Source organism: Leuciscus leuciscus (assembly GCF_965113295.1).
Source record: "Leuciscus leuciscus genome assembly, chromosome: 16".
NCBI lineage: Eukaryota > Metazoa > Chordata > Actinopteri > Cypriniformes > Leuciscidae > Leuciscus > Leuciscus leuciscus.
In genome coordinates this window covers 27,598,759-27,626,391 of record NC_138740.1, presented here as the reverse complement: position 1 = coordinate 27,626,391, position 27,633 = coordinate 27,598,759, and the positions used below count along the sequence as shown (strand labels likewise).

At 37.6% G+C, this 27,633-nt stretch overlaps 1 protein-coding gene and 1 long non-coding RNA gene across 4 annotated transcripts in view; both read left to right on the top strand.

The window, feature by feature from the left end:
• LOC309477076 (macrophage mannose receptor 1-like) overlaps nt 1-26,730 on the top strand; it is a 58,924-nt gene extending 32,194 nt beyond the window's left edge. The window contains exons 10-17 of the mRNA XM_082140201.1: nt 19,336-19,680; nt 20,151-20,519; nt 20,619-20,987; nt 23,009-23,380; nt 23,470-23,814; nt 23,984-24,352; nt 24,623-25,021; nt 25,226-26,730. Coding sequence (XP_081996327.1) covers nt 19,336-19,680; nt 20,151-20,519; nt 20,619-20,987; nt 23,009-23,380; nt 23,470-23,814; nt 23,984-24,352; nt 24,623-25,021; nt 25,226-25,248 — 2,591 coding nt within the window. The 3' untranslated portion in view covers nt 25,249-26,730. The remainder of the gene's footprint in view (nt 1-19,335; nt 19,681-20,150; nt 20,520-20,618; nt 20,988-23,008; nt 23,381-23,469; nt 23,815-23,983; nt 24,353-24,622; nt 25,022-25,225) is intronic.
• LOC309477126 lies at nt 9,287-10,915 on the top strand. Of its 3 annotated transcripts, none has more exons than XR_014198527.1 (5): nt 9,287-9,909; nt 10,194-10,382; nt 10,454-10,516; nt 10,616-10,763; nt 10,845-10,915. It is a non-coding gene; the product is annotated as an uncharacterized lncRNA (long non-coding RNA). The 3 variants fall into 3 exon arrangements; XR_014198529.1 differs by having other exon boundaries at nt 9,292-9,653; nt 9,740-9,909; nt 10,616-10,881; XR_014198528.1 differs by having other exon boundaries at nt 9,291-9,909; nt 10,616-10,883.
• Nucleotides 26,731-27,633: the final 903 nt, after the last annotated feature.

Genomic DNA, 27,633 nt, shown 5'->3' with positions numbered 1-27,633 from the left:
TAGGCACGGAGATGTATGAACGTGCAACAGGAATTGTGTCTTTTAGAGATATTTTCAGTGTTAGATTTTCAATGCACCCGATATCATCATCTGATTTGGAGAATGACAGACATTCCTCTCGTAACATTTTGTGTGCTATTTCTTTTTCAGGCTGACTCAAATGACTCAAATTCACCGGGGGGTCCCAAACATCACTGGTAGACTCAACGCTGCTCGTTTGGATGGAAGTCACTGATGAAGGTATGGACTGACTTGACTGATCAAATGATGTGGACGGATAAACAGCTTGTACTCCCTGTGCTGTTCCAATGACTGTTTTACTACACAGGACAATGTCATGATCCGTTGGGTTCCGAGCATCAAGCATGATGTACGGTGATGCCCCCCCTTTCACCTGCACAAGTGTTTCCTGGAACTCCAGCCCTTCTGCCCATTTTGGATCAACATCAGGTTCAAACATTAAAGTTGTGTCCTCCTTCAGAGAGCTCATTTTTATCCGACACTCAACCTGCAGAGAGGTACGCTTGGGAATTAACACCTTTTCTCTAAGAGTCCTCACCACATATTCATATGACTTTTCTGCCCTGACACTTTCTATAAAAGCTTTAATGTGGCTTGTCTCTAATCTCGGGAATGTCATCTTCACTATTCTCTTTAACTGTTCTCCGGATTTTGCATCTGTGCTTTCCCCTGAGTGGTTAGTCACTATGAGCTCTATAGCGTTGTAACCAATAATAGGATGGGAGAGGTGTTTTCCCTTTGTTACTAGAATGGGAATGATGGAATCGCTGCTATCGCTGTTTTCTCCTGGCAACCGAAATGTGACTTCTATCCATCCCACATAAGGGATACCCTGTCCGTTGGCTGCAACTATCTGAAGTGTGTCAGATGCATCAATTATCTCGGAGACAAGCCTCAGCTTTACATCAGGTAATACCTTATTTTTCCACCACTCGTCAATGATACAAACTTGAGAACCCGTGTCCCACAATGCTGTTGTTTTTACTCCATGGATATAACAGTCAATGAGACACTGTTTTTCCACTAAAGTGGCCACACTCAATGTTTTGTTTGAATTTGTTCTTGTTTTCACCCTTAATTCTTGCATATTTTGGTGTTCATTTCGCTTACATTCTCTCTTATGTTCACTCCAGTGATGAGCCTGACATAACTTAGAGCAGTAAAGAGACTTATGGCATGATGTACAGAGTCTTAAAGTATGGGAATCCTCCTTCACGCCACAACAAGCACACTGTTGGTGGGACATTAACACCTGGCAGGTCACCTCCTGTCCCATGGAAGTAACCCTCCCTCGTTTAAACGATCATCTCTGGGTGAGTTTGTTGTTCTTGCTCTGCAGCCTGCCAGGAAATGCTCACTGCTTCCACATCTGTAACAGTGTGTACAGTAAGTATCAATTTCACTCTTTTGGCAGTTTAAACATCTCCTAGGCTGACCCCTGGGCTGCATGAAATGACGTTGAGGAGCAAATCCTTGTTGAAATTGAGCGGCCCTTCCTCTCTGTCCTGGGCTGTATTTTGGCCAATACGGAGGAGATGAATACTTAAACTGATTGGCTGGTATGTCGTCTTGTAAACCAGGTGAAGACAAATTCTGTGCTGCACTGGCATGAGGCAGTTGAATCGACTCTCTGATTTGTGACACTTCAGCACTAAGGTTCTTTAATAGCGCCATGTCTGATTTGATTTCTCTGAGTTCATTTAGCAAGTCAGGACTGTGTTTACTCTGCTTTTCCTGAAGTAACAATTTCCCTTTCTTCTCTGCAGGGGCTGGAACATCAGTGTATTCAACGGTGTGCACCATCGGCCGATGTTGAACTGCAGTTTTCTTTTTACTTTGTCTTTCTGCCTCGGTCATGCATGCAATATTCAATTTCTCTAACAACAGTTCATCACTCACATCTGTTTGTTGCAGGTATGGCTTGAGGTCACCCCTGATGTAATCGTTTTGCAGACCGGTAAGAACTGTATGGAGAAACATATTTTGCACCAGGATAGGGTCGTACTTAAGGCTAGACTCAGCCTCCTGTGATGCAAACAGAATTTTCTGCCTCAGATCTAATGCACGAATGAGAAAGTTCTGAGGGGTTTCTTTGCTGTCTTGGGCCTCTGACATGAGTTGTTTGTACAGTTTGGTGGCGCCCTTCTCCTGATAATGTGAGCGAAGGATTCTTCTCAAGGTAGGTAACGTTAAATGGCCTTTGCCCTCTAAGTAACTGCGTAGTTGCATGCCAGGCGCGATTGCTTTGATGACTGCATGTACTATTTCGTGTTCAGGGACGTTTTTCTTTATTCCATTTTCAATCTGATGAGCCATGCTAGAGAAACTAAGTTTATCTTTTTGTCATGGCTCTCCAATTTGGCCCGCTATTTTAAACTCTCTTTGCCACATAAATGGTTGGGCGAGATCTCTTATTGGATTACTGTTCTGGTTTGTTTGATTCACTATCTTTACTTCGGGTTTTGTTTCACTTTGTGTTTTCTGTAGTGATAATTGTAAAGCTAACTGCAGTGCTTCAATCTGTTTTTGCAGCATTTCCTGTTCTGACACCTGAGATACTTGTTGCGGCTCTACAGAATTCTGAATTGCAGGCTGAATTGGTAGTTGAATTTCAACAATTTTGTCTTTCAGGTTAAGGAGGAGAGACATACCTTGGTCCTCAAGTTCCTCTACCTCATCTCTTTCTATATACTTCACAATGTGTGCAATTAGAAATGAACGACTTTCCCCCAAAACATTCTCATGTTCGGTACCAAAGATATGTAGAAAGTTACACACTGCAATCAACTGATCACTACTCAGTGTATAAAGTGTCCCAACTACTTCAAGTTTCAAGTCCTCTAGCGTCTCCATGTTGGTTGTGAATAAATGGTCAGTGTCAGTGTAAAACAGAATGTCTACTTGGGCAGGAAGAACTTGCAGCTTCTCCTGGTTAGCATAAGGAACCTCAGATTGCCAGCACTTCTGCCCGTCTGGTCGTGAGACTATACTGCACACCGCCGACCTTCTATCGTGATGGTTGTTGTTGCAAGGTGGAATGTTATCGTCTGGCACTACATCGGTCGGCAGGACCATGGACCATCCATCCTCGCTGGGGCCTCCAAAATGTTGCACCCCTGGAACAGGGGAAAATAGACATAAATAAAATGAGACGACACGAACTCCTTGTTGTCTGTGCTTCAGCTGTATTGACTGTGACGCAAAACATAGAGCGTGTCAGCTACTGCCTGCAGCCTTTGGTTTCCCCCTAGTGGACATTTCCTCAATTACACTTTATTTTTCTCCAGTATAAATCATATTGATTTTAACCACACTACACTTGCGCCCTGCAGCTCCTCCTTTTTCCCTGAAGACTTTGGCCAGTGTGTTAGCGTAGCCATCCAGTTTTGACATGAATGTTTGAATCAGCGGAAGGGTGGTGATTCGAGTGAACTCAGTAGCCATCTAGAGATTTAAGAGACATAACAATAAGACATAAGGATAATGTACATTTTAAGAATGGCACTGTTCATTATACAGAAAACAACATTTAGCCTAAATGGACAAGAATAAAAAGCATAATGTGACATGAGGGAGGCTAGTTATTATTAACAGCAAATCCAGCAATTCTATTAAACTTGCCTGATCTTCACAAAATAGAGCTGGTCATCTGCTTTTGAATTCGGCAATGAATGGCATGTCTTGGACTACTTCATGTCGTCTGTAAGCAAAAGTTTTGTCCATTTTCTATTTAATTGTTTGATGGTTGTCCTTCACATAACTGATTAAAATTGAAAAAAGACTACAAAAAAAAAAAAAAAAACCCTCAAGATGCATGACATGTCCAGACTATGTCAATATGTCATTGACTAACAAATATGTCATAAGGATCATGTCAAAGGATTTTAAAAATAGCTATAGGCTACATCACCTTAAATTGCTAAAGTAATTATTAAATCGGGTGCATCTGCCTTTCACAGCTCAGCAACAGCTCTACAATAAAAAAATAAAAAAACATATAACGTTATATTGTAATAGAAAATATAATCCGTTAGTAATTCGCTTGCTTTCTGAAACTGTAATGTTTGGTTGGTTTGTGCCGTCTACGCACATGAAAATATCGTTTTCGATTTGATACTTGCAACATAAACGCGCACATCAATTTGATTAACTTACTTTATTTAGCGTTCTGCAAACACTATAACATACGGAATCATCGATCGGAATTAATTAATTTAGTGTAACCGCAACTTATGACATAAACTCTTAAAGCAATACAACTATATAGTGTAGGCCTACTACATATTCTTTTAATTTTTCAGGATGGCAAATGATTTAAACAAAGTCGCCAATGTCAAAAAATAAAATAAAATAAATAAAAATAAAAATCACCAATGTAGTCACTAGTCATCTCCTCAACGTGTGTCTTTGGCGCTGCTGCATTTGCATACATTTTGTGTGCAAAGGGACATCCTGGTGTTTTTTGTGTGTGTGTTTTGTGTGTGTGTTTATGCGTTTCACTGAACAATGATTTGTTGACTGAACAAAAACACCTAAAGTTAAGATGACAAGACACGGCAAATTATTTTTACATATATAAAATAACTAAGTTAAACACTCTGAAAGAAATGACAAAACAGTTTTTTTAAAATAACTAAGTTAACGTAACACTTATGCACTGAAAGAAAAAAGAAACCTTAACCTGCATTTCCAGACTCCGACAAAAACTCATAACGTGGAAGTGCAAATACTATTTGGTCCTCTATACATCGGTTAATTATGTTTTGACAGCATTTATCGAGATGTCAAATGATTTCAAAATAATAATACGTTAGGCTACCTTACAAAGTTGCCAAAACATTCGATCTTGTTCGTCTGCCTTTCACAGCTCAGCTCATCTACAATGAAAAACACGTATATTCTCTGACATAAACTGACATCTCGAAGTAATACAACTTTTATTGGCAGTATTTTTCAGGATGGAAAATGATTCAACCAAATTCAAACCTCACAAATGAAGTCTCCAATTTCGTCATATCCTCAACGTTCGTCTGTCTTTCGCGCTGCTGCATTTGCATACAGTGTGTGCAAAGGGACATCCCGTTTTGGTTTTCTTGTATTTGTGCTTTCACTGAACAATGAATGATTTGTTGACTGAACAAAAACGCCCAAAGTAAAGATGACAAGATGCAGTCTTTTGTTGAAATTACTAAGTAAAATTAATTCTATGCAGTTACTTGTGTTTGTTAAGTAAAGTGAACAAGAAATTATTTAGTAAAACTGACACCAAGTAAATTTTTTTGAGTGAATTAAGTTATCTCAGGAGACAGGAAGTCAAGCAAACGTTGGATTTGGACAATCCTTGATACCTTCCTTCCTTTCAATGCATCCTCCGATACAGTATTTTTAAGATTGCGGACACAGCCCATGAATCTTGTAACGACAATGACTACCCAGTCAACACTATGATCTCACAGTGATGTCACCATGTGGTCACAACGTCAGCAATCTGAGTTCACAGTGATCTAAAAGTGTAACCTCACAGCGCTCTCACTGTGTGCTCAAACTATGACCACAATATGAGCTCATCCCAGATAGAAATGTTATTGTTCTATGAATGTTTTGAGAGCATTATGTTATGTTCTTGTAATATTTTCTGTAGCTAATTTTATTTTTGTAACCAGAATGTTCTCCTAAAAGGTAGGATAACACTCTCTATAAACATTTCAAACATGTTTAGTGATGACATTGATAGAACATTATCCCCCCTAACATTCTTAGACAGTTATAGCGGGAAGTTTTGATGTTTAGAAATTATGTTTAAGAGGTTTAGATGTTGAAGTTTGTTTGAAGAGTTTGGTTTGGTCACCATTGTAGAGGTCAGTGTTTGCTGTAGTTGGGTTCTTTGGTCTTGACACTTTAAATGTTAGTCTTTCTCTGGCTGCTGTAGATGCTTATTATAGCAAGAGAAAATGTGGTCAAGTATGCTGGCTACTTACATTATTAAAATCAAGATCAGTGAACAATAAGATTTAAAACTCTGCATTAAGACAAACACAAACCTCAAGAATCAGCCTGTGAATCTCAATAACGGTGACGTGTTTCATGCCACAATGCATTCTGGGTGCATCATACAAAACTTATCAGTGGCTCCCAGAATGCACTGCGGTATGAACCATGTCACCGTTATCGAGATTTAAATGCTGATTCTTGAGGTTTGAGTGTGTCTAAATTACACAGTAATGTCTTTTTTTTATTTTCTTACAGATTTTTGTATTATAATAGTTGGATGTCAAGCTGTAGAAACATTACTATAAACAATTATATATAATTAATAACAAACATGATTGTCTATAAGAAGTTACACGATGATGATCATATCAGCACTATATGATGATTATATCATTATCGTCATCATCAAGTAGCTGACATCATCTGCAAAAATTTTTTCTTACTGTTGTTGTCATAACAAACAGTTACAGGGGCCGTACATTAAGTTTTTAACATTAAAACTTTAAGAGTCAAATTGCCTAACTTATCCAAACACTGATCACAATAATGGTGACATTAAACCAAACTATTAATTTCAATAAATCATCCACATCTAAACCTCTGTTAATCTCAATAAGAACTTTTCCACACATATGACAGAAATAAAGTCTGGTTAGTAATAAGTCAAGCTGGTAATGCTGTTTGTGGAGTTGTTTAATGAAGTTGGAGCCTGAGATCCGATGTTTACACGTCAATCCAATTTTCATTTTCAACCAAAATTTGACGTCTGAGTGATGTTGGAGTCCATGTCCAATTACATTTATAGCTGGGCTGACTCACATTGTGGCCATAATATGAGCACACAGTGAGTGCACAGTGCGGTTACACTTTTAGCTCACTGTGAACTCACATTGTGGTCATATGGAGAGATCACTGTGAGATCAACGTGTTGACTGGGTATGACATGCGGTCACATGCTGTTCAAATTAGTATATCCTGATCTCCAAACAGACAACGAGTTGTTCATGGCGTCTCCAAGTCTGCTTGAACGGTCAAAATTGCATCTTTGTGGCTCCCCCGAGGGACATTTGAGTCACATAAGGAAACCCTGTTTTGGGAGAATCCCCTCTAAAACCCCCATTTCAGCATGGACTCCCTGTGACTTTTATAGACTCGTGACATTCCACACACACACACACACACACACACACACACACACACACACACACACACACACACACACACACACACACACACACACACACACACACACACACACACACACACACACACACACACACACACACACACACACACACACACACACCAACATCCTTTAATGTATGTAACTCAGACTGGTATCTGAACTTCCTGTATGCATGTGTGATTAATGTTGTTTTGATCATATAGTTATGATCTTCGAGTGTTTGGATCTGAAATGTATTTTTGAAGAATGTTCTCCCAGTAGAATCGCATTCCGTAACCCGAGCTCATTGGCAGGTCATAAAATTTGACCACCAAGCTCAGCCAGCCCTATGCATGAGATAACAGGGTCGCAACATTCCAACACACACACACAAACACACTCTGGACTTTGAAACAGAAAGCCCCTACAGAAAAGGACTTTTACCCATAAAGTCACTCTTAAATGTACTAAATATATATATTTGTGTGTTAAGAGGTGTGTGTAAACCATAGGAAAGCATATGTCCTATTTGTAACATTAATAGAACTGCTAATGCCTATACTAATGCATACTAATGTATCTTTGCCTCGCTACAACGTCTATATTCTATTTTTGATATCTCTGTAATCCTCTCCAGCTAACGGAGTTGAATTCCGATAGCAGAATTCAGTGATGCGCATTGTTTTATAAGTTCATATGTCTGGAGAAAATCCTCTCCAATTAAAGTCAATCATGACTCAATCGAGTGGGCGTGTCTAACCGGACAAAGGAATCTTCCCGCTCGAAAAATCCCGACAGCTGATTCGTCCTACACGAAGGAGGGGACGGCACATGATAAAAGTCCAACCCTTCAGTCCTCTCTTATCTCTTCCAACTCATCCTCTCTTCGGACCTTCTTCTCCCCGGCGCAGCGCTTCTCCAAGGAACATCTGAAGGAGGCCCTGGCCTTCTCCATCGAACGAACACATGTTCGAGTCGTAGCTGCGTCCCTTGCAACTAAGATTTCCAGCCTCTCCCATCCCAGGAGACGAATCTGAACTTTCTCGGTAACGTTAAATTTAAGTGAGCCTTTACATCGTCTTGCTAAACGACCCAGAAGACGAAGCTAGACGCAAACCAGCCGGACACGCGCACGCGCGCCCCCTCTTCAGCACCACACTGAAAGAACACAGAATCTTGCAAGTAACGTAACGTAACGCTCTCTAAACGCTGATTTCAGGTGTCCAGTTCTTAGGTCTGTGATTTAAGTTACCCTCTATCTCTTCTCTCTATATCTTTCTTTCTTTCATTTCATTTTCATTCTGATCACGCTATGTTTATGTTGTTGTTCGGTTAAATGTTTGTTTGTTTGCATTTTTACGTACGTTTATGTTTTTAGTTTATATAATCTCTAGTGTGTGCCATTTTATTAATAAACCCATTTATACTTTTAATTGTCTCTGTGTTTGAAAAACCACCTTATAAAAGTCAATGAAACTAAAAAGATCTAAGCTACAAGCTCGATATTGACTACCTTGAGTAGTTTTAATTCATAAACTCAGAAAGTTTGATATTCGTGGCCAGAAGATAAAACTTTCTTGGAGTTTGAAAAGGGATACCCCCCTTCTTAACTGTAATGATCAGACAGTTACAGAACAAGGGAATCTCAATAATTGATCAAATAAATGTACATGCGACTTATGAATTATGACCATGGGTCATAATTATTAATATTCCCAAAATTCCCTATATTCTTGAGCTAATTCACATTTACCCCGAGTCGTTATTGTTACAATCTTGTACCCTAGCCTAGGTTTGATCGCCCAGTTGAGCAATTATGAAAACTTTTGTCTATTCCTCCTCCGTCCCAGCGCCACCTGTAGAGATCTGGGGGGTATTCCAGAAAGCTTGGTTAACTTACCATTTGGTAAATCATAACCTCTGGGTTGATTTACCCCAAACCCGCATACCATGAGTATGTCGGTTCCAAAACACCTGAGAAGAGTTAGTTTAATCAACCTCCTACTGGTTACCCAGAGTTAATGCGCGCGCACGGTGAGTACATAAAGACATTTTCAATGGATCGCCGATTTCAGGAGTCACCATGGAAACCCCGGGAGAAAAAAAGCGAGCTACATAGGCTACTTAGGTGAAACTGAGTTGGAGGTTTTAATGCTTGCTTATGAAGACTATAAGCCCATTATAAAAAAATAAAAAAATAAAAAGCAATACTGCTGCATCAGCAAAAGAAAGAGAGTTGGCTTGGCAAAAAATAACGGACAGAGTAAATGCACGAGTTTATAAAATTATAAATGGGCTATTTTCCTCTTTCATTGTGACGCAAAAAATTATTTGGGGCATGTAGTAAAAATAGACAAGAATTTACTTGTTGGCCTCCATACATTTCTTAATATTACAGTAGTAATGCACATAATTGTCTAGTAATATGTTGGCCTCTTGTTTTATCAGGTGTAATCCTTCTGGAGCCAGAAGAAGTGTGAGCTAAGTCAAATTGAAACACAAAAACATTCTCCAACAATGTAATTTAGTATTTAATGTAGCCTAATTTAGTTTTCTATGTAGCCAATAGAAAGAAGGCTGAGGCCCGTAAAACAGGTGGGGGTCCACCTCCACCTTCCCTCACCCCAGCTGAGGAGCTGGCGCTGTCCCTTAATAAAGGGCGACCTGTGGTCGATGGGATTCCAGGGGCAGTTCGTCAGACTCAGCTACCAAGACAAGTGGCTTAGTAAAATGTAGGTGTATCATATTAATACTTATGATTTATTTATGTTTTCACTGTTTTTGTCAGTGTTTTAATAAAGCACCATTTTAAAAAGGCATTTTGAATGCATTTTACAGTCATTGATTCACTTGTGCAGTATGCATGCTGCTTTGACTGCATATGCTGTGTACTGTAATCTTATTACTAGTACTCTTAGATGTTCCTAATGTCCTTCTTTATTAGTTGTATTTGTTTAAGAATATACATTGAGTATTGAATATGCATGATTATCTTATTGGTTTAATTATCTTGCAGTTGCTGATGGCCACATTGTATTATTGGATCCTCCTGCAACACCACACTCTGTCACAGTTGTAAGTGATTATTGTCTTTAGGTTTCTGTTTGCTAGACCAAGCATCCTTCCTTATTTTCACTGTAGGATGACAATGAAGAGACCACTTCTGCTGTGACAGAAACAGAAAATGTGGGGAGGCCCATTAGAGGTATGATGCATAGAATGAATTCCCCCTTTTTTGCATAAGAGAATAAATAAATTGTCATTGTCATTTTACAGAATATGGCAGGAGATTTTAATACAGATGAGGGTCCATCTACCTCCACACAGAATCTTAGCAGTGTAAGAAATGTTCTGCAGTTCTCCTTCCTCATTTAAATATTTGGTCTGTGTTTGTATTACAGACTTTATCAGTCATGTTTAATTATTCTGTCTTTCTAGTTGCCTGCCAAAGAGCTGTATAAGGTCCACCTTCAAAAGCAAATCAGAAAAAGTGACATGGAGATGGACCTTATACAGCTTCAAATGGAGGAGAAAAGGCTTAACCTAAAAAAAGGCCAGACTTGAATTGCTGGAGCACCAGCTTAAGGTGGGAAACAGTGTGTGAACATTAATCTGTCATTTGTTGAATGAAATCTAAAGCAATAAATACAAATGTCTTTTGTTACAGGAAATAAAGAAACCATGAACAACACTTGACTGTTAACTGGTTTTAATTAAAGTGATTTTGGCAAATCATGTCTCGTACAACCCTGCCATCTCTTTGGTCTACTGGGTTCACTGGGGGTTCCTCTTGGCCATCTTCATCAAGAGAAGGGGGGGGGGGGGGGGGGGGGCCCTCTCACCTCTCAGTGTGGCAATGTTGTGAAGAACAACACAAGCAGCTGTGATGTCACATGACCTTTCTGGGTTGACCATGAGCCCAAGCAGGCACTGAAACCTTGCCTTCAGGATGCCTATGGTCCATGTTCTGCTGTGGGCCAGGTTGAATTGTGCCTGTGGTCCAGGCTCAGGTTCAGGGTAGGGTGTCATCATATAGGGCAGACAGGGGTACCCTCTGTCCCCCAGCAAGTAACCATTGAAGTGTCATATAAAGGTAGTTAAAGTGTATAATTGCATAAAAAAAAAACATAAAAAAATAAAATAAAATAAAAACATTGTGTAAGGCAAAATTTGTGGCACAATGATGCCTCCCTAAACATTCTGGCATCATGTACAGACTCTGGCCATTTGGCTTCAACATTAGTGATGAGGTGGGTTGCATCACATATTACCTAGTTAGTGGGGACCAGTAATGAGGGTGATTTAATGGTTTAAACACCCAAACATTTAGCCCCGAAAAAATCTATCGTCACCTGCACATTGATGCTATGGATTGACTTCCTATTAACATAGTCTCCTTCATTGACTGAAGGAGCTTTAATGGGAATGTGGGTTCCATCAATGCACCCAATTACATTTGGGAACCCTGAAATTGAAAGTTATATAATTAGAAACTTTTAAAATTATTGTGACTGTCACTGTATACAGTATGAATAGATTAAGTATAGTGCTATGTAACTAAAATGGTCTTTCATAGAATATCATAGAATGGACAAACCCGCCACTCTGTGGAATTCCTCTTTAATGACCCTCAGTGGTTTATGGCCAGGGAACTGCACAAAAGTGTGTAGGAACCGTTTGAGTGCAATGCATACTGTACGAACAGCCCTACACACAGTTTCCTTTCCCATATGCTCTGCATCGACTATTGTATACAAAAAACTCACCGTCGCAAAAAAAGTTAAATAAATGGAGTTAAATATTTAACTCCATTATCTTCGTTTAATAAATTAACGATTCTTTTGAAAAACGGTAACGCTCCCGCAAATATTCATTTGGATACGAAAACACATTGATACGTGGTTGTATCACCCTCTCACGGCGGAAAAGATTTCGTATCATCTGTGCTTCCACATCCACTGGATCGTCTTCAAAAGGGCACGCCATGCTCAGTAACCTTCTGAAACAAACTAACCCTGGAACATAACCTGCTACCGAGCAGGTTATCTTCAGAGAGTAAGTTCCTATGGTTACATACATACCCAGAAAGTTACCTCCGTTTTTGGAACCGAAAGTTGAGGTTATCCACTAACTTACCCTTAAACTTACCCGGGTATGTCACATAACCTGCTTTCTGGAATACCCCCCAGATACAGGGATTCTACCTTTTTTGCAGCAGCAGCTTGTCCTTTATGTTTGTTATTTCGACTATGCTAAATAAATTCTTTTATTTGCTCAGCAGCGACATAACCCAGCAAGCAATAGCCGCCATTTCACCATCTTAATTATAGACCTGAAATAGTCCGGCTATGAGTAACACACTTCTAGTCAAAATAACCTTGAATTTGGTTACTTGTCGTTATTGCCAAAATAACTTGCCAGATGTATGATTGTGGCAAGGGGGGCGTGGTTCTGTGAGATCTCTAACAGAGAGAGAGAAAGGAGATGAGCAAATGACGAACACCTGTGTCTTGTTGCAGTAATTGGCATGGAGAGCCCGGATAAAAGCCGGTGTGGAGTGAGAGAGAGGGAGAGAGAAGGACTGAGGTCTCGTACTCTGTCATCAAGTGGAAAGAGTGGCCGACAACATAATGGAATAAGTCTGAGCTGATTAAGTGAAAAGAGTTGATGACACGCAGAAAGAGTATTAATGTGAGATTGTTTAGTGCTGTAGCGAGGCTATGGAGAATGCGCTATCTGCACCTTTTGTTTTGTTTATTGTTTTGATATTTCACAAGAAGCGTATGAGTCCCAGTCACGCCAACCCTGTCTTCTTCCTTCCAAACACTGAACCTCATCACACTGGTGCCGAAACCCAGGAACGAAGAAGATCGCTGCCGCCGTCATGCAGTTTCCGCCGCCATCGCCGTTTGTGGACATCGTCCATTTGCTCGCGAGTCTTCACCAGGAACACCATGAAGCACTGCAGGAAGACTGTTCCGGAGCTGGATTGACCGGGAGGTTCGGGCCACTCCACCTGCCCCAGCCCCGCCCACTCACGTGCCTCTAAACAAGATGGGACCCCAGGATGATCCAGAGGCTTTCCTGGACCTATTCGAGAGGTCCACTGAGGCCTGTGGGTGGGCACCCGCAGACTGGTCAGTGCTGCTGATTTCTCTGCTCTCCGGAGAGGCGCAGGTGGCCGCACAGCAACTACCAGTCCAGAACCTCCTGGTCTATGAAGACCTGAAGCACGCCATCCTTCAGCGGGTCGGCCGAAACTGGCCGACCCTTCGTAATGGCGCAAAAACTCCTGGACTCCTGCCGCAAATGGCTGATGGCCGGGGGAAGAGACATCAAAGAGGTCATCGACAAGGTGGTGCTGGAGCAGTTCGTGGCGCGGCTGCCGAGAGAGACCGTGCAGTGGGTCCAGTGCCACCGCCCGACGTCACTGAACCAGGCCATCGAACTGTCGTAGGACCAGATGGTGGCGTGCCCCAGGGTCGGCGAACCCCTACCAGCAGCTTCTCTCTCTCTCTCCCTCTCTTCCCCTGTTTTCCACCACTTCTTCCCCTTCTAAACCTCCTGCTCCCTAGGTCCCGAGGGGGTTTCACGTCCCGCCCGACAGCTCGATGGAGGAGTGGTGATACTTTACATGTTTTTGTAGACGGTAGTCTAATTTTATTCAGGCCAAGTTAATATATTCATGTTCCTACAAGTACGTAAGTTCCAATGAGAGGTGCAGTCATCCTGCTAAAAGTATGATTTGCACAAATCAAATAAACAATGGAAAAATCTAATAATTGGAAAGCTTTAATAAAAATACAACCTGTACATTTGTGTTTTTAAACCTTCCATAATGCATTATTTGCATTGTTACCTTGACTTCTGTTTGAGACATGTCAGATTTGTGAGATATCTGTGACAATCGAAACTGTCAAATGCGATTAGTAGCTCAACTTTCAAAAACGTTCAAGCTTGAAATTTCTTTAACGTCATGACTTTTGAAAATAATTTTATCTACATTACAATAGAAATGACATGTGAACATGTTTACCTAGACAGACCTTAATAAAAAAAAATGTTGTGTGACTAGTAAGATTGATGACACATTTATTATCTCAGAGCATCAGCAAACTTCAGACATCTCTGACCATTTACACCTCACAAATGGTTGTCCATACTGTATATGAGTGTAATGATTCATAAAAGCATAGGCTATAGGGGCCTGGAGGGACCCCTTAGCCTTAATTGCTGAGGAAATAAGTTCTGCATTACGTGATAGAGAGACACACACATACACATTGGAAACAAGAAACAGATCCATGCAGATTTGTCAGATATCTGTGACAATCGAAACTGCCACAAGCTGTTGGTAGCCAAACTTGTTTTGAAGTGGTTTAATGTTCCTTCAACATCATGATTTTTTGTTATCTACATTTCAATAAAAATGACGTATGTGAACACGTTTACATGCCTTAATAAAGAAAATAATAAAATAAAACAATAAAAAATAATGTTGTGTGACTAGTAAGATTCATGACACACTTATTATCTCAGATCATCAGCTAAGATATTTCACCTTACATTTATTTTGTTAGTTAACTTCAGACATCTCTGACAATAAACACCTCACAAATGGTTGTCCATACTGTACATATGAGTGTAGGCTACACATAATGATTCATAAAAGTGTAGGCTATAGCTGTTTGGCAATGTAGAAGTAAGTCATCCATAACTGAAATGGAGAGAGGAAACTTTCACTCAATTCACAATGTTATGACCATATTTAGATATATTTTTAAGATTAAAAGTATTGTATGAACATTTGATTTGTCTTTAAGATTCAGATTGAGAGGGGAAATGCCATGCAGGTTTTTATTATGAACAGAGATAATCAAAGGTTTTCTATGGTTCTATTGTGTGCTCCTCACTTTCAGTTTAGCCAGTAAAATGTGAACACACATGATTTGTTTAAACCCTCTAGTAACTTGTTTGTCTGGTTCTGCATTATGCACATCAGATACAGATGGCTGCTTTCTCTTTTAAAAAACATTATGTTTTTTATGTTTTTAACACATAATGATTTCATGACAAAAACTCTTTAATTTCTGGTCCGTTTTAGTAGAGCATGCAGGTTAGATACATTTTGCCACTAAGTTCAAGAACATAGGACACATTCTGAAACATTAAAACATTATTAGAAGAGTCCAAATTCCAGCCATTATGTGTCATATTTCTTTATTAGATATCCATGACACACAGACTGATATTTCAATTCATCTTTAGATATAATTGAGCAAGTGACAATTGAAAAGTTTACATTTATAGATATTTTAAGAAGGACATCATACCCGTTGAGAGAGTGTTGGATGGTTGAGCTTCTATTTAGGTTCTAAATAGAACTTACTATGTGTAAAGTACCTTTAAAAAGTCATCTTTTTTAGAGTGTATTTTATATATATATAAAGTATATAAAGCTATTGTAGAAATTGAATGGAAAGCTGCTGAATAGAAAAATTCATTCATATTCTTCAGTTTACAGCATGTCTCTCACTGTATATTTCTAATAAGTTAGTCTAGGTTTATTTATGTTAAGTTCTATATCTATATTTTGTAAATTTCTGTTGAACAAAACCATACTTAGCTAATTTAGGCCACCTCAGGTTTCGTGATATAAAAGAAAATAGTCCCACCCACATTTTGCTGTATATAAAGAGCTGCAAAAAACAAACAAACAGAAACTGGCGAGCAAGACACAGGACTTGAAGTCTTGAGATCCTACCGGTAAACTAAATATTTGACAAAACTGGCGCTTAATTGCTTTTTTAACAAATGCACAAATTATTTTTTCAATTAAACATGCACAATTTTTCTCCACAGCCATGCTTTCACTGGTACTATTCTCAGGTATGGAATATTTTTGGGTCAAAGAATCAGACCTTTTTACATACTTGTGGCATTAATGTGCTTATTTGATTAGTGATCTAAAAATAGTGCAGAATCCTAAATTTTCCTCATTTCATGTGATAATTTTCTTTGTTTAAATATTTAGATTTTGCTTTCCAGACATTTGGACTCCGCTGTGCTATGTGGGGCGAAGTTATATTCAGTGGAAATCTTGTTCTTCTAACATTTTATTAAACATGTAGCTTGAATAAGTTTTTTTATTTTTTATTGGAGGAGACAGTCAAGTGTGATCATTGCTTTACATTTTACTGGCTTAATTTATGCTTCTGTTGATGATGAGTAATCACTGTTAGTTATCTGTATGGTTCTGAATTAAAATTTTGCTGGTTGTTCAGGAAAAAAAGATAAGAATGTGTGGATATACTTGGCATGATAAACACCATTTTCTCTCCTTGATACATTTTCTATTGAAACACAAGGTTAAATCTGGACATATAAAAAATCCATGGAAAAAACAAACAAAAAAACATATAGGGCCCTATCTTGCACCCAGCGCAATTGACTTTGTACACCGACGCATGTATCATTCCTATTTTGCACCCGCGCAAAGCGCGCTTTTCCCTCCACAGAAGCACGTCGCTAAACTAGGGAATGAACTTGCGCTCCCTGGGCGGTTCAGCGCAAAAAAGGAGGCGTGTTCCGGCGCAAACGTTCCTTCATGCTATTTTGATGGTTTAGAAAACAATTGCGCCACTAACCAGGAAAAAATAGTTTAAAGTCAGTGGCGCGTTGCGCATGTTATTCATATGCTATTTTAAGGGCGAATGCTTGGCCATAATCAATGTAGCGTGTGCACAACGCACATACACTTTGATTCTCTCCTCTACACAGAAGCAGCAGTTTTCATTTTTGCAAATCATACATTATTACGATAGATAGATAGATAGATAGACAGATAGACAGACAGATAGATAGATAGATAGATAGATAGATAGATAGATAGATAGATAGATAGATAGATAATTTATTATAAAAGCATACATCTAGCTTACACATTTACCCAAATTATCATACGCCTGTTTAACCGAAGTTAATTTGGGTGGGTTTCTCCATTTCAATGTAACTTCTCTCTTTTACGGCCGTGACGAGAGCGTTGCTCTCCTTGGCTGTGAACCGCTCCTGGCGCGCGCCTGGCAAATCCGCCGTTACAATAGCAATCCGCTATGGAAAAAGCGCGTCTGCTCTTAAAGGGAATGTGAGATGACGCTCTGATTGGTTTATTTCACGTTACGCCCAAACCACACCTATGAATAATGAAGCTACTTCAGACCAACCCATTTTAGATTTGCGCCTGGCGCCAGAGTCATTTATCCCGCCGGGAAAATAGCAACAGCGCCCGGGACCTGCCCACAAAGTTACTTGCGCTTTGCGCTTGATACTTGCGTTTCAGATCGTTAAAATAGGGCCCATAAGCTTTAGTTATGTCACAGTCATGAACATGATGGTTATTTGCTAGTTGGTGGAAGGAGGTAGTAGAAGGGGGAATTAGTTTGAACTCACTGATAATCTTACAAATACCTATATAGTAGAGATATTGAATATTTTTTCGCCAAGAAATTTATCAAAATACCATTCGAGCAGTTACATCTAAGTTGTACATGCATCAATCATCTTCATTAAATACAGACACAGACATTTAAAAGGACAGGAGGATCGTTTTTTATTTATTTATTTTTATTCAAGGTGAGTGAAATTATATGTAATTTTCAGGGTTATGTCCTGTTTTATCTGTGATTAAGTTTTTACTATGAGTTGTTTTTTGCACTGTTTTCTGTTTCTTTTGTTCATTTTCCACGGTTTCCTAGGTTTTCCTAGGTTACTCATTGTTTGATTATCGTTTGTATCGTTTCATTTAGTTCATTGGTTTGTTCAGTGTATTTAAGCTCTGTGTTTCCTTCTGTTCATTGTCAGTTCTCCTCGCGTTTACATTGGTCGTTCTGTTTATGTTCTTAGTTCTTGAGTTCATTGTAAATAAACATTAATTGCTTGCGATTAGTTCCTGCACTCAATTTTATTTCACCCAACTATGACAGTAATGTAATTTTTGTAATTCTTCAGGCTGAGGAATGTGGATTGACTGAAACTTTGCTCATTCAAATATTTTTGTGATAATGCAAACTTGAAGTATGTGGGATTTATATTATTCAGCTTATATTGTTTTCAGTTTATATAATTTTACAGTTTGTATTGTATTTTCATCCAACACACCTTTATTCGGGTGAGTGAGGCACACTAAATATTTTCTTTAAATGTGTATATCTAAAAGTTAATTTGATCAACTTTAGCAGTGCATTAGAACACAAGTGGCATGAAAGATAACACATATGAACTAAAAGACATTATTAAATAGAAATACATTTATATTTCATGTTATGGCAGTCATGCTGTCATGTATAATAATTATGAAATAATATAAGGCAAATGTGTGATCTGATTTGGCCTCATATCGGGATGCTTTGATAAGTTAAAGAAAAAGATTTACTTCTGAATTTTGTATCTGTTTATACACTGTATTGGGCCTTTGTGTTCTTTTGAATGTACAGGACATTATGAGAGTCAGTGGCATAACTATCAGCATATCTGTATATCTTAAAGATAAGTATGGTACATTTTGGACAGCTTTCAGTATAATGTTTACTAAACATTAGTAGACAATGTATTGTCTAAACAGGGAGATAACTGAAATAGTATCATATGATTTCAAATTCTCTTTTGTGTTGTCAACAGGTTTCTTTAGCCTCATGCAGTGTGTCCCTCAGTATGTCTTTGTGAATGAATCCAAGACTTGGGCAGAAGCTCAGAGATACTGTAGAGATAAATACACTGATCTGGCCACCATTGAGAATGAACAACAGACGGTCCAGTTATTGAACACAGTGAATGACGATTCCATTGATTTGGCCTGGATTGGACTCTATGATGATCTGAACAGTTGGAACTGGACTCTAGAAGGCAGTGATTTCTTCAAGGAAGGAGGGAAAGACTTCAGGAACTGGTATAACCCAGGACCAAACAATTATGGAGGACAAAGTGTGTGTGTGTATATGTACATGGGGATATGGTCTACAACAAGCTGCTCCAATGCATTATATCCTACTGTCTGCTATGATGGTAAGCTGTTCCAATAGAATGTCTAAGACAGTAAACAAAAACTGAAAACAACCAAACCAACCTCTCTCTAAACTTAATATGATATTAATATCTTTCAGGAAGAGAAAACGCCAGTGATACTTATGTTTTAATTTACCAGTACAAAACCTGGACTGAAGCTCAGAGTTACTGCAGAGAACATCACACAGACCTCGTCAGTATCAGGAACGAGACTGAAAACCAGAAGATTCAGTATTTATTCCGGAATTATTATTATTATTATAATGTTTGGATTGGACTGTACAGAACCAGACTTTGGTCAGATCAGAGCAACTCTTCATTCAGTAACTGGACGACAGGACAGCCAGATACTGCAGGATCCTGCACTGTAGTCTCATTTAGTGACTCTGGGAGCTGGACAGATGAAAACTGCAATTATGCATTTCCTTTCTTTTGCTACAGCGGTGAGTAGATCTTAAAGGTATAGTTCACCTAAATATAATACAGAATAATCTGTGATAATTTACTCACCCTCATGTCATTCCAGTGATAGTCCACTATCCCTTTATCGTCTTTTCTATCTTGGAGAATAATCCATGAAATCTATCACACACTGTCTCAGTGTGGTCGCATCAATTGCAAGAAAGAGTAGACATGTTTAGTTGGGTTCAAAGGTCACTGATCAAATAAGCAAATTTGTGACACAATAAAAAGGAAGACAAACTAAATGATAGATATTCTAAAATTCATGTTAATTTTTCAATTAATTTTTCAATCAATTTTTAATGATAGAATAATTTATAACTGTAAAGGCTGTATTAAATGAGAAAAAAGTTAATCTTTTCCAGCATATTGAATTTATCACAAATATTTAGGATACTTTGATACATTAAAAAAACTTTATTTTAGAAACGTTTGTTTACTTTATTTACAGCATTAGCATCATCCCGAGAGTATCACTTTGTGAATGAGTCTAAGACCTGGACTGAAGCTCAGAGACACTGCAGACAGAATTACACTGATCTGGCCACCATTGATAACATGGAGGAAATGAACAGTCTGATTAACACAGTTAATGGAAGTTACACTGGTTCAGCCTGGATTGGACAGTATGATGATGTGAACAGCTGGAGATGGTCATTGGAGGATAATGATTTTTATCAGGAAGGAGAGAGAGATTTCAGGAACTGGTATCATGAACCAGACAACAGTGGGGGGAACCAGCTGTGTGTTTACATGGTTAGTGATGGGAAATGGTATGATTTGTCATGTGACAACACACAACCATTTGTTTGCTACGATGGTAAGGGCATTTCTTTTGTTTTAGATATTAATTTAAATTAAAAAAAACTAAATTCCATGAGAGCTAATGTGTATATATTTGTCATATTTAATATCTCAGGTGCCACACAGAGTTACATCATGATTTATAACTGGAAAACCTGGTCAGAGGCTCGTAGATACTGCAGAGATCATTACACAGATCTCGCCAATGTGAGAAATCAGACTGAGAACCAGAGGATCCTTGAGAGAACAGGTGGATATGGAGTCTGGATCGGCTTGTACAGAAACAGGGTTTGGTCAGACAATCAGATTACCAGTTATCAAAACTGGAGGCCACGAATTTCTGGGTTACAGGCACAACCAGATAATGGAAATAATCAAGCTTATGAATATGGATATCAGCACTGCACCGCAGTATCATTCCAGTATTTGGGCCGATGGACAGATGAGATCTGTGTATCCAGCAGGCCTTTCTTCTGCTACAGCAGTAAGTTCACTCGCTTTGATGGGTGCCTTTATTTGGCAGGAATGAGAAAGACTTTAGCACTAGTGTCTCCAACATGAAAGATCAACATGTTTAAATTAAGCTAAAGGCACCAGGCCTATAAATATGTGGATTCAAATTATATTGTGAAACTTATTGTTGAAAGCTCTGAAAACTCTTAACATTTAAAAATTTAAAATTAACAAAAAAAAATAGATAAAGGAAACCACCTCAATGGTGACCTAAAACAGAAGTTTTACAACAAAACATCACCAAATACAATAAATAGAGATAAAGCATCTGTTGGGGGTCCAAGCAGAGATTTTATTATTATTATTCTAATTCCAAACAGCATCCTGTCACAGTTACCAACAAACTTGACTTTGTATGTTCTTTATTATTTAAAAAAAAATTTTTTTTAAGTTGCTCATACAAAATTACCTTGGGTTTAACTTTATGTTTTTTTAAATAATCTATTTTGAAATATATTCTATTTGGTATGCATCTCAGCAGGAAAATAATTAGTTTAGCTGTAATATTTAATTCAGCAATGTAAAAAATAAAAATAAAAAAATAAATAAAATAATATACTATATCTACTCAATAAAATTGTGGCAACACATTACAATAAATATTATTTATTAAATTAAAAAAATAAGAGTTCCAATTAATCAAATTAATTCCTTAAAAGTCAACCATTTAAAACAAGTAAATGCAAATAGCACACAAAAAATTAAGTAAAATTTAAACAAAAATATCTGAACAGACAGTCTGATAACTGACAGACATAAAAGATGAATTGAGAACTCTTTATTTTTTATTTCCAACATTGAAGACACCTGATGATAACAAGCAGATTCACTAAAGGAAAGAGAAACACAAGAATGTGTATGTTTTAGTGAAAATGTTTGGTCACCATTCTGGTGATCAGTGTTTGCTTTAGTTGGACAGTTTGACCCTTGGCTTTTTAAGTCAGTTTATGGCTTTTCACTGACAATATTTTTGCACAGATCAGACATTCTGAATTTAATTTTTTAAATATACTGTAGGATTTTGTTAATACACAGACATACAGAATCAGCATATGAATCTCAACAATGGTGGCATACTTCTTGCCACAATGCATGCTGGGAGTCATGAGTTGTATACTATGGTGGCTCCCAGGATGCATTTGGGCATGAAGCATGTCACCATTGTTGAGATTAATATGCTGATTCTGTACGCATCAAAAAATAAATAAAAATAAAAATCCTACAATGCATTTAAAAATTCCAAATGTCTGGTATGTGCCAACAAAATATTGTCAGTGAAAACCATCAAATAACTAATTTTGATCAGTTATGAGATTAGTCAATATTTTTTCTTTACAATGATTAAAACTGTATCATCTGATCGTCTTTGTTTCTGGCTTCCTTTGCAACAAATGATGTGCTTTAGCAAACACTGTTACAAAAACCACAAACTGACTTAAAACGCCAAGAGTCAAACTGCCCAACTAAAACCAACACTGATCACCATAATGGCGACCAAACATTTTCAATAAGACATCAACATCTAAATCAACATCTGTTAATTCTCAATAAGAATTTTTGTAGATGTCTGACAAAAATAAAGTCAATCTGATAAGTAATAAGTGAACCTGGAAATGAGTTTGTGGAGTTGTTTAATCCTCCTTTTCTGAGATCTTGAGAGATTTAATGTCTTCTTCAAGGCTTTGGCTGGAAGTCAGTTGTAGTTATTGTGTTTCTCTTTCATTTAGTGTACTAGTTTCTTAAAGCGGGTTACCATGCTAATTTTTAAACTAATTCAATCATAAGTGAAATGTCAAAAAAAAAAAAAAAAAAAAAGCATCAAAAGCTGGTTCTATATTGTTATCTTTTGACAAGCAGTAAGTGTGACTTACATGTATAACAGTAGTTAACAACTATTAGTACAATTACAGTTTGTAGAGTATGGTTTGTTGGTACATCACTAACCAGGTGATTGCTAAAAAAAATTTTTCTGTGCTGTAAAACAATTCACAGAGACCTGCACACAATCTTCATGCACCCGCCAGTATCACTTTGTGTCTGAGTCTAAGACCTGGACTGAAGCTCAGAGACACTGCAGAGAGAATTACACTGATCTGGCCACCATTGATAACATGGAGGAAATGAACAGGCTCTTTAAAACAGTACGTGGCACTTACTATGGCTCAGCTTGGATTGGACTCTATGATGATCTGAACAGTTGGAAATGGTCTCTGGATAATGCAACTTTAGGAGGATTTAAAAGCTGGTATGTCCAGAAACCAGTGAACTCCGGTGGACGGAGTCTGTGTGTGTACACGTCATATTATCAGGGAACATGGAGTGAATTCTTTTGCTTCTATAGACTTCCCTTTGTTTGCTTTGATGGTGAGAATTGCAGATGGCCTTTCTAAAAATTAGAACAAAATATTTATGATTCCATGATCACATCACATATTTAAAATGTTTCTCCACAGGAAGAGTGAATGCAAGTGCAAGTTATGTGTTGGTTTCCCAGTCTAAAACCTGGACTGAGGCTCAGAGTTACTGCAGAGAACATCACACCGACCTCGTCAGTATCAGGAACGAGATTGAAAACTACAGGGTTCAGTCATTACTTTCATATTATTCAGGTGCTTGGATTGGACTGTACAGGACCAGATCTTGGTCAGATCAGAGCAACTCTTCATTCAGTAACTGGACGACAGGACAGCCAGATAATGCTGGAAACAGTGAATACTGCACTGCAGTGTCATTTAGTGACTCTGGGAGCTGGACAGATGAAAACTGCAATACTGCATTACCTTTCATTTGCTACAGTGGTGAGGAGCTAATAATAATGACAACCTTTATTTTATTTTTTTAAACAATGTAACGGGATAAGAATAAGATACAATATATTAGAACATCAAAAAATAAAGGGACACATCATTTCTAAATGTGTGACAAATTTTTTGGTTTTGTATTGTTACAATTTCCCTACCTTGCCAGCATTAGCATCATCCCACCAGTATCACTTTGTAAATGAGTCCAAGACCTGGACTGAAGCTCAGAGACACTGCAGAGAGAATTACACTGATCTGGCCACCATTGATAACATGGAGGAAATGAACAGTCTGATTAACACAGTTAATGGGAGTTACACTGGTTCAGCCTGGATTGGACTGTATGATGATGTGAACAGCTGGAGATGGTCATTGGAAAACAATGATTTCTATCAGGAAGGAGAGAGAGATTTCAGGAACTTCTATCATCAACCAGACAACTATGCTGGGATTGAGCTGTGTGTTTCCATGGATACTACTGGAAACTGGTATGATTCATCATGTGAAAATTATTACACATTTGTCTGCTATGATGGTAAGACATTCCAATTGAACATTTCTTTTTATATAAATACATATTTAGTTTCCTTTCCTTAATCAGTAAGTCAAAGTCTCAACAAATGTTACTGTCAGTATTGTGGTATAAGATCTCTAGAACAGTCTTAGCTTATAGTATAAGTATACTGTATACTAATATTAAAATTCTTATGTAAATGGTTTGTGGATATAACTGTATGTATTTAAAATATGGTTGACTAATTAACAAATTAACTGACTTGATTGTAAATTTATATTTTTATCTTAGGTAGAGAAAACGCCTCTCAGAATTATGTTTTGGTATATATGAGTAAGACCTGGACTGGAGCTCAGAGCTACTGCAGAGAGAAATACACTGACCTGGCCAGTGTGAGAAATGAGACAGAGCGTCAACAGATACTGAGCATTACACGTTATTATTATAGTTATTATTCTGGTTATACTGTATGGATTGGTCTGCACAGAAACAGACTGTGGTCAGATCAGAGCAGCTCTTCCTTCACATATTGGCTGCCACATACTCCAGGTGATGTTGCACAACCAGATAATGGTGCAAATGTCCCAGGACAGCGGGGGGCTCAACATTGCACAGCTGTGTCTTTAAAATACTTTGGTCAGTGGACGGATGAAAGATGCTTTGCCAATTTGCCTTTCTTCTGTTACAGTGGTGAGCAAATGTAGCTTCTATAAAGAAATAAAAGAATAACAAACACACAAAAACAAGAAAATGTGAATGTAAATGTGGATTCTGTAAAATAAAAATAATAGAAAGATTGTATCAAAAGTGTAACATGCAAAAGTTTTACTAATGCAAGCTTTCTGTTTGCTTTTCGGTGACCCTGATGACCATCACATCAACACACCATTTCAGATGAGTATGGTATGTTTGTGTAGATATGTGATACATTGTTTCTTTAATTATCAATAATGTTAAAACATAATGTAAATTGTTACCGTTTTTGGTTACACTTTATTTCGATAGTCCACTTTAGACATTCTACTAACTATAAGTAACTTTTCAACATGTCTTGACTAACTTGGTCTAACTTTCATTAGAGTATTAGTAGGCTGTAGTAGACTGTCAATAGACTGTCAATAGACTGTTAGATTAGGGTTAGGTGTTAGGGTTCGGGTTAGGACAATAAGTTGACTTGTAGTTGCCAAGTTACTTATAGTCAGTAGAATGTCTGTTGGGGAACCAACAAAAAAAAGTGTTAGCAAATATTAAGCAGACAGTCTACTAATACTCTAATGACAGTTAGTTGACACGTATAGCTGCAAAGTTATAGTTAGTAGAATGTCTGAAGTGGACTATCGAAATAAAGTGTTACCCAGTTTTTTTTTAAATTCACTTTGGTTCTATTTTTTTCACAAGTAAGGTGTACATGTACAAAAATCCAAACTGATCACACTTGTAACAACTTGTAAATAACACTTGTAAGCTAGTCATTCTTTCAATCTCATGCTTTCATTACAGTTATACACATTTCAGTCAAACATTGTTTCAAACACAAGATGTAATATGTAATGAGAACATTTGGTTTAATCATCGAAACACATCAGTATGATCGTTTTTCAGTTTAGGACTTTTAACAATCAATTAATTCAACAGCAAACAATGCAAGATACATGTTTCAATTCACCCTTGTTGCTGAAATAATTATAGTAATACAGGCTGCAGTTGTCACATTAGAAAATACACTTATATTGCATAACTTATGTAATTGAATCCATAATGTTTGTAATAGTATCTAAGTGTGTTAACAAAAGCTGTGATGAAGTTGTGAAACTGCCATGAGGTTTTGTGCTAGAACAGTTTGCTGGCAATACAGTAAATGTTTTCACTGTGCAATATGACTGTCTACATGGTTGAGCTTACAGATGAAGGGTGAGTTACAGTAATGTGGCAGTCACCATGGTAATCTGTTTACAGTATCACATGGCATACATACTGTAATGTACTATATTTTATGCCATCTGTCTCCCTTCTTCTAATGCATCTCTGATCAATCTGATGTTATACAGTCATTGCCTGTTTCCTCTCCTTTTTACTCTATCCTGCTTTATGTTCACAAATGGCAAATCTCTATATAGTTATAGCCTCTGTCAAAATACTTTCTGTATTTTGACATTTTCAACAAACATCACTTAGTATGATTTATAAGCTGTTTTCCTCATGGGAACCTACAGTATGTCCCCACAAGGACAAAGATTTCGGATGTTGCCAACTTTGTAGAGACATTTTGTCCCCATAATGTAGAGTTTGCCAGGACACACACACACACACACACACACACACACACACACACACACACACACACACACACACACACACACACACACACACACACACACACACACACACACACACACACACACACACACACACACACACACACACACACACACACACACACACACACACACACACACACACACACACACACACACACACACACACATTAAACATAGTGGTTATAATCTAATTAAAATAACTTATAATGTAAAAATAATTCATTACATTTGGTTATCTGTATCAGAAATTGCAAACAAATTAGAAACTATATCTATAGAATCTGTATCTATAGGTGTGCCAAATGATTCATTGATTAACCATTAAGATCAGTTTGATTAAATAATAGACAAATTTATTAAACTGAACAAGAAGAGATGCAAACCAAAAGTTTGATAGTAATGGCATTATGAAAGGCAGCTACTGTGAATGAAACATTTATGTTGTGTTGTGAAAATGATACTTAGTGATTTTGAGTATTGTATTAACACAATTGAAAACATGATGAAATGTTCGGACAAATAATGCACTTTTGATGATCTGTTGTGATATTAGCACTAAGAGTTTTGAAAATGTATACCTTACTTGTGAAAATAGCACCAAAGCAAAAAAAAAACAAAAAAACAAAAAAAAAAACACTGTAAACTGTAGTACATAAATGTATGCATTATGACACCTGACTTGTTTTTTATTATTATTATTGATCAGTGATGGGAATGCGAGTAGAAGTTACAAGTCTAGAACATTTGTCACAGTCTCAGATTGAAGAGCTGGTGATTATGCAGGTAAGTAACTCAACAGTCAAACCATTAATTTACCTACATAAATGAAAATGTATTTTTACAAAAGGATTGTATAACATATATATTCTTAATTGACCACATATAACTTTCTATATAATCTTCCAACAATGCAATAAATACTTAAAAAATTGAATAATTTAATGATAATACGACTGAATAACATATACACATGATAGGTTTGTC